At 37.6% G+C, this 8,531-nt stretch overlaps 1 protein-coding gene across 1 annotated transcript in view; it reads right to left on the bottom strand.

Moving 5' to 3' along the window:
• Window positions 1-4,936: 4,936 nt before the first annotated feature.
• The window catches only part of LOC128067935 (cytochrome P450 2C19-like), a 35,837-nt gene continuing 32,242 nt past the window's right edge, over window positions 4,937-8,531 (bottom strand). Inside the window, exons 8-9 of the mRNA XM_052661066.1 lie at window positions 6,012-6,153; window positions 4,937-5,118 (exon numbers count right to left, since the gene is read on the bottom strand). Coding sequence (XP_052517026.1) covers window positions 4,937-5,118; window positions 6,012-6,153 — 324 coding nt within the window. The remainder of the gene's footprint in view (window positions 5,119-6,011; window positions 6,154-8,531) is intronic.

The raw sequence follows: 8,531 nt of genomic DNA, 5'->3' as shown, positions 1-8,531 counted from the left end.
CACACAGCTTATATAGTGCACATCTTTCGCAAGGAAATTTTTTATCACCAACCATTTCATTTACCAATTACCTTCAGCCCCAAATCATAGCAAATTGCTGTGAAACAAAGAAGGGAAGCAACAGTTACACTTTAGACACTTTATTATTTTGATTCTGTCATACAAAAAGCTGTGTTCCTCTACTCAAAAAGCACATTGCTTCTCTATTTATGATAGTGACAGTTAAAAAGCAAGAGAAATATCAAAGTTTATAGAAGTAATGTGACTTATGTTAACAGTTTGCCCATAGAAATATTTATTATTTTTTAGTTGAGCTCAACTTACTTACTGTTTGCAAGCCACTGGTGGTGGTGGTGTAGTCACTAAGTCGTGTCCAACTCTTGGAACCCCATGGACTGTAGCCTGTGTCCATGGGATTCTCCAGGCAAGAATACTAAAGTGGGTTGCCATTTCCTCCTCCAAGGGACCTTCCTGACCCAGGGATCGAACCTGCCTCTCCTGCATTGGCAGGTGGATTCTTTACCACTGAGCTACCACAGAAACCCAACGTTACAGATGTGATTGTTCAGTCACTAAGTCATGTCTGACTCTTTTCAACTCCATGGACTATAGCATACCAGGACTCCCTGTCCTCCATTATCTCTAGGAGTTTGCTCAAGTTCATGTCCATTAAGTCAGTAATGCTATCTAAACATCTCACCCTCTTCTGCCCTCTTCTTTTGCCTTCAAAATGATGACATATTTAAGGAAATCAAAATGGAGTAACCGTGGGAAGTCATTGTGGATGTGATTTCAGACATGTTCCTGCATCACTGACTATTTCAATTCTGAACTGTGTCAAACTCAAGTACTCCACTAGCCATTTTCAAAATGATATGGACTAGTAGCTGTTAACTGCAAGTTTGTAGTTTCAAAACTGCCTGCTTCACAACTATTCAATCATTTCAAACACAACCAATCCTCACTTAACAAGAATCTTTACATCTTGCCATCTCCAATCCTCATATTTTTCCCTGGCTCAAAATAACACTAATTTATTATATTACAATTCTAGAGGTTACAAGTCTGAAAATTAAGGTGTTGACAGCACTGCATTCCTCTTGGAGGCTCTCAGGAGAATCTATTTCCTTATCTTTTCCAGTTTCTAGAGGCTACCTGCATTCCTTGGCTCATGACCACCTCCTCCTTTGTCAAGGTCAGCAGCACAGCATCTTCAAAGCTCTTTGATCCCCTTGACCTCCTACTTCAGGGACTCTTGTGATTCCACTGGGTGTGCCAGGTAATCCAAGACTATTTTTCTAGCCTCAAAATACTTACTTTTTAAAATTCTTAATTTTTTGTACAATTTTTAAAGGTTACTTTCCCTTAACAATTATTACAAAATATCCAATCCTAATTCTTGAAACAATTTTCCATTTTTTGCCTTTATAAAGTTTCACATTTTGTAGTCTGAAAGAATACAGTTTAAGCGTTTTTTGGATCTGTGTGTCCTGAGCAGCAGTCCAAACAAATCCCAAATAAACACTTCATGATTTCAACCAGATTTCCATTCTGGGAATTCATAGTTAACAATAATAAAATTTAAACCTCTCAAACAACCAAAGACATATAAAGCAACTATATAAGTAAAAGTACATAACTTTTACCTTGAAATCTCAAATCTAAATTTGTATGATTCTTTTCAATTTCACATATAAGTGCTATCATATAGCATTTTTCTTTCTCTAACTTATTTCAGTAAGCATACTATTCTTTAGGAACATTCACCTTCCTACAATTGGCAGAATTTCATTCTTTTTATGCCTGAGTAATATTCCATTGTATGTTTATACTACATCTTCTTTTTCTGTCTGTTAATGGATCCTGGGTTGCTTCTATGACTTGACTTATAAGTAGCACTTCTGTGAACACTGGGCTGCATGTATCTCTTTGAATTACTGTTTTCATTTTCCTTGACTATATACCCAGGGGTGGAATTGCTGGATCGTATGGTAGTTCTATTATTAGTTTTTAAGCACACTCCTTGCTGTTTTCCATAGTGCCTGCACCACTTTGTGTTCCCACAAATAGTGTACAAGAGTTCTCTTTTCTCTTCCCCTCTCCAACATTTGTTATTTGTAGTCTTCTTGATGATAGCCATTTTGACAGATGTGAGGTGATTGCTCATTGTCATTCTGATTTGCATTTTTCTGATGATTAGCAGGTCAGGAAGAAACAGTTAGAACTGGACATGGAACAACAGACTGGTTCCAAATGGGAAAAGGAGTACGTCAAGACTGTATACTGTCACCCTGCTTATTTAACTTCTATGCAGAGTACATCATGAGAAACTCTGGGTTGGAAGAAGCACAAGCTAGAATCAAGATTGCTGGGAGAAATATCAATAACCTCAGATATGCAGATGACACCACCCTTATGGCAGAAAGTGAAGAGGAACTAAAAAGCCTCTTGATGAAAGTGAAGGAGGAGAGTGAAAAAGTTAGCTTAAAGCTCAACATTCAGAAAACGAAGATCACAGCATCTGGTCCCATCACTTCATGGCAAATAGATTGGGAAACAGGGGAAACAGTGTCAGACTATTTGGGGGGGGGGGGGCTCCAAAATAACTGCAGATAGTGATGGCAGCCATGAAATTAAAAGACGCTTACTCCTTGGAAGGAAAGTTAGGACCAACCTAGACAGCATATTCAAAAGCAGAGACGTTACTTTGTCAACAAAGGTCCATCTAGTCAAGGCTATGGTTTTTCCAGTGGTCTTGTATGGATTTGAGAGTTGGACTGTGAAGAAAGCTGAGTGCCGAAGAATTGATGCTTTTGAACTGTGGTGTTGGAGAAGACGCTTCAGAGTCCCTTGGACTGCTAGAAGATCCAACCAGTCCATCCTAAAAGAGATCAGTCCTGTGTATTCATTGTAAGGACTGATGCTGAAGCTGAAACTCCAATATTTTGGTCACCTCATGTGAAGAGTTGACTCATTGGAAAAGACCCTGATGCTGGGAGGGATTGGGGGCAAGAGGAGAAGGGGACAACAGAGGATGAGATGGCTGGATGGCATCACCGACTCAATGGACATGGGTTTGGGTAGACTCCGAGAGCTGGTGATGGACAGGGAGGCCTGGCATGCGCGATTCATGAGGTCGCAAAGGGTCAGACACGACTGAGTGACTGCACTGAACTGAACTGAACTGATGATTAGCAATGTTGAATATCTTTTCATGTGCCTGGTAGCCATCAGTATTGAAGAAAGACATTTCTTTAAAAAGTCTATTCATATCTTCTACCATTTTTAATAGAATTGCTTGTTTGATATTGAGTTGTATGAGTTGTTTATGTATTTTGGATATTAACCCCTATTGGTCATATTATTTGTAAATATTTTCTCTAACTCTGAAGGTTGTCTTTTTGCTGATGACATCCTTTGTTATATGAAGTTTTTATGTTTAATTAAGTTCATTTGTTTATTTTTGCTTTTATTTCTTTTGCCTTATGAGACCAATCCAAAAAAAAAAAAATTGCTATAATTTATGTCAAAGAGTGTTCTATGTTTTCTTCTTTGAGTTTCATGGTTTCTGGTCTTACGTTTAGGTCTCTCATCAATTTTAAAGTTTCTTTTGTGTATGGTGTAAGTAAATGTTCTAATTTCATTATTTTACACATAGTGCCACGTTTTCCCAGTACCACTTATGGAAGATACTATCTTTTCACTATTGTATATACTTGCCTCCTTTGTCATAGGTTAATTGACCACATGTGCCTGAGTTTATTTCTGAGCTCTCTGTTCTTTTCCATTGCTCTGTCTGTGGTTATGCCATACCATGCTATTTTGATTACTGTAGCCTTGTAGTATAGTTTGAAGTCTGGGAGCTTCATTCTTTTTTCTCAAGAGTGCTTTGGCAATTCATGGTCTTTTGTAGTTCTACATGAAGCTTAAAATTGTTTGTTACAGTGCTGTGGAAAATTTCAAGCGTATTTTGATAGGGATTACATTAAATACATAGATTGCTTTGGGTAGTATAAATATTTTCACAACATTTTTTGCCAGTCCAGTAGCTTCATTGTATAGTTTGAGATCAGAAAGTATAATGCCTCTGGCTTTGTTCTTCTTTCTCAGGATTGTTTTGGCTCTTCAGGGTCTTTTTGGTTACATACAAATTTTAGCATTCTCTATTTCTGCTGTTCATAATACTCCATTATGCCTTCAAAACCCATGGCATCAAAGAGATGGCCCCTCTTTTAATTATAACTTGTGAAATTTGTGTTCTCTCTCGTTTTGGAGAGAGATTGGCTATAGGTGATTTCTTATACACAATCTCATTGATTTCTGTTCTGATTTTTAATTGTAGTTTTCTGTGTCTGACTTTTAATGTTCACTATCACTGATCTCAATATTCCCTACAGGATGAAGTTGCTCTTGAAAACAATTTCTCTCACTTTTTAAACCAAATCTCAATTAAGTACATTACAAGCATTCAAGGGAGATTTTCTGCTCTCATTCCCTCTGTCCTCCTCTGTGTATATCACTATAATGCCCAGCATGACATCTTTGCTTTTTTTCCTTTCTTACTTGCAATATGCACAAAAGAAGGAAAGACTGAGAAGTGGCTCATCAGATTCTGCTTTTTATTAGAAACATGCACTGGAGAAATAGGTCTCATTGGCACACACTAATCATCGTGCATTACTTTGTACTGAGTACATGGAACTAAGTACACACTACTACTTGATATTAGATATGTATTAGCATATGTGATGGGCAATACAAATGTTACAGGATAGGGAGAATCGCAGATATATTTCTGTAGTGAAATTGCACAGGGAATGAGAAGAGGTCAGAGATGTGTTCTCAGGAAAGATTAACATGACACTGGTGAACAATGCTCCCCATGAAAGGGAGTTAAAGGCGATGCCACTGAGAAAGCCGTATAATCTAGCATTCTTCATACAGGAATGAAGCGGAGCTGGTAAGGAGGTGGCACAGTAGCTATTCCAGTAACAGCTGGGGTGGTGTCGATGTCCTTTGGGTCAACCAGAGATTTCAAGGTAAATTTTTGTAAAATCGTGGTCAGGAATAAAAACAGCTCCATGCGGGCCAGGCCCTCTCCCACACAAACCCGTTTTCCTGAAAATAACAAACATAGAGAGTATATACTCCTTGAACACTGTGTTTCTGGCTGCCAGAAACAGACTATGCAGTAACTTTTTGATGAATGTTTGAATGGATGGATGGAAGGCAAATGGTTAGATAGACAGATGGACAAAGGGTAGACACTCATGCTATCCATCTAACATCTAATCTTAACAGGTATTCTTCTCTCAGCAGATAGTTATTGAGTTATCAGCACTATACCACATACTTCATTAAGTGTATTATAACTCCATTTTGACATTTTAAAGGTTCCATCAATTTTTTTTTTCCAGAAATACTCATATATTGGTTGTATTTTGTTTCTGGTGATGGTCCAATGTCTTTCTTTCCATTCTACACAACCTCTATTCTCTGCTGGAAGTATATCAAATCTACATCTACCTTGAAGTTTTAAAGCTTTATAACACAGAGTTACTTCTGTCTAAGATGCACTTCTCTTGTATTTTCAGAATGTAGTTTAAATTTTGTTTCTAAATTAGAAAGAACTGGGTCACCTCTCCAAAGCTCCAATAATCTACTCCAAAAATGAGGATGTCTCATAGGGAGGGAAAGTGTCTCATTATGGAAAAAGAGCATTTCAACCAAGCCCAGAGTGGGCACTATGGAAGTTCCAAAGGATGCCCAAAGGCACCTTGTCCACTGAAAGTGAAAGTCACTCAGTAGTGTCTGACTCTTCGCAACCCATATGCTGTCCATGGAATTCTCTAGGCCAGAATACTGGAGTAGGTAGTCTTTCCCTTCTCCAGGGGATCTTCCCAAACCAGGGATTTAACCCTGGTCTCCCTCATTGTAGGTGGATTATTTACCCACTGAGCCACAAGGGAAACTTGTCCACTGAAGCAATGAAAAAAATAAATGTGTGTTACCTGCTGAGAAAGCCATGAAATAGTCACTCTTCCTAAAGTTGCCATTCTCATCCAGGAAGTGGCCAGGGTCAAATACCTCTGGGTTGGGGAATTCTTTGTCATCATGTAGCACAGAAGTCAGTGATGTTAATATATCTGTGCCCTGGAAAGAACAGATGAAGATAAACTGAACTATGAAGAAGTCACAGAACTAGAAGAACTGCTGAAAATCATTCAGTCCAATCTTAGGATCAATAGATGATTAATTTTGGTTCAAAAGAAGGTCAGTGGCATTTTGAGTCAGACAGAACAAGTAATAAGGATAAGTTTAAGACTAGTGGTGGTGATGCTGCCAAAATGAACACTGGCAGCATCTGAAATACTCAGTACATGGGTCCTAGAACTTATGAATCCATTCTGCTAATCACCACATTAGGACATGGTATCTGCCCCCACCAGCTGCTTTATCATTTCAATTTTTACTCATCTCATATGTGGATTATGGTTTAATATGGAAGTCTCTATTGTGCTTGAAATGTCTCAAATTATCTGTTTGTATGGCTTTTGCAAACAGACATTTGATTTAATACAAAATAACCTCTTCTATAATAACAATGTAAGTACAGTAACAAATATTATTGGTTACCATTGACATGCATATTGTTTGTCTTTATTTTAAAATATAGGGCAGACTTCATCACAAATTAATCCTAGATTTGAAACACAGAAAGGACTGTAAAATTCACAAAATCATTTCACAGCAATTCAGCTTACGATCATTAGTTTAAGCAAGTTTTATCTATTAACACTAAAACTGTTGGGTAAATGATTGAGAAGAAAGATACAAATCTAAAAAGTACCAGGTAATCTTTTATTAATTAAATGTGAAAAAAAGGACCTGTGTCATGGAGTATTCCGGCAGATGGCACTTTTCATGTGAACAATACTGCATAACCAATAATGGGATAACTCACATATGTGCCTTCACCTCCCCAGTGAATTTCAGTGGGAAACACAAAGCACCCATATAGTTGAAATCATAACTGGAATCTATGTCCAGAAAACAATCATACAAAACCAGCCTGAGGAATATTTCACATGACTACTAAATTGTACTCTTCACAGAGTTAAACTGTACTAAAAGAAAACAAAGAGGGCAAACAAAACTAGTAACAGGAGAGAACAAGGAAAAGATATCCAAATTATAATCTTCTTTCCAGGCTGGACACTGATTTTCAAAGAAAAAAAGCCATAAAGTTTATTCCAGAAAAATTAGGAAATTTTCAATATAGGCTGTACACTAGATAATATTATTCTATCAATGATAACTCTTGAGTATAATTGCAATTATTGCTCTGTATACAAAAATCGCTATTTTGAGCTACACATACTGAAATAAAGAAGTGTAGAAAAGTAGATGGATAGATTGATAAATGAATATTTGTGGAAGAAATTTTTACATATTGAGGTATGGAGAAGTCGTTCTAGCTTATAAACTTGAATTTAACTTAAATTTTATGCTAACTAGAACATCCTGTTTGTGGCCTATCAAACACACACACTAATTATTAAGAAAATGTATATTGAACAGAAATAAAGAATGTCCATGTTAAAAAAAGATTAAATGCCTCCTTTCTGGGACACCAATGTTGAAACACTTGGGACAAGAAGACTCCTCTCTCAGGTGCTAAGGCCATACCAACTCGCTGTGCATATGTTGATAATGTTTTTTTGAAACCTTGTAAGAATGTATCTCTGGCTTCCTGATGTTCTTTGCTCTGGCAAGGTATACAACTGTGTGGATAAACCATACCTCTCCAGAGCAGTTCCTCAGAGTTATCTGAGAGGTTGTCTTTTGGGCTATAGTCCTCCCTTTGGCTCAGATAAAAGTCTTTTCTATTCCTATTACAGATTGTTTATTGATTATCTCTCAACCCTGCAACTGCTGCTGCTGCTAAGTCGCCTCAGTCGTGTCCGACTCTGTGCGATCCCAGAGACGGCAGCCCACCAGGCTCCCCCATCCCTGGGATTCTCCAGGCAAGAACACTGGAGTGGGTTGCCATTTCCTTCTCCAATGCATGAAAGGGAAAAGTGAAGGTGAAGTTGCGCAGTCATGTCCGACTCTTAGTGACCCCATGGGCTGCAGCCCACCAGGCTCCTCCATCCATGGGATTCTCCAGGCAAGAGTACTGGAGTGGGGTGCCACTGCCTTTTCCACAACACTGCAAAAGCAGGTAAATATACAAATTCATGTATAACATACATATGAACATGTTTTTAATGTTCTATGTTTAAAAAATAATTAATGTAAAATTGGGGAAATCTTCCATCCCCTAAGTTTATCATATAAAAGGTATACAACTCTTCATTATTCCCTTGTTTGTGTTTATATAAGAAATAAAACATTTAAGATAATAAAAAAGGTACAAAAGGCAACACTTTCAGCAAATGCTGCTCAAACAAATGCATATTTCATAGAAAAAAAAGAAGCATAATCATTATTCTTCGTCATAAGTAAAAATTACCGGCATGAATCATCAT

Source organism: Budorcas taxicolor, chromosome 23 (genome assembly GCF_023091745.1).
Source record: "Budorcas taxicolor isolate Tak-1 chromosome 23, Takin1.1, whole genome shotgun sequence".
Classification (NCBI taxonomy): domain Eukaryota; kingdom Metazoa; phylum Chordata; class Mammalia; order Artiodactyla; family Bovidae; genus Budorcas; species Budorcas taxicolor.
This window is presented reverse-complemented; position numbering and strand designations above follow the sequence as displayed.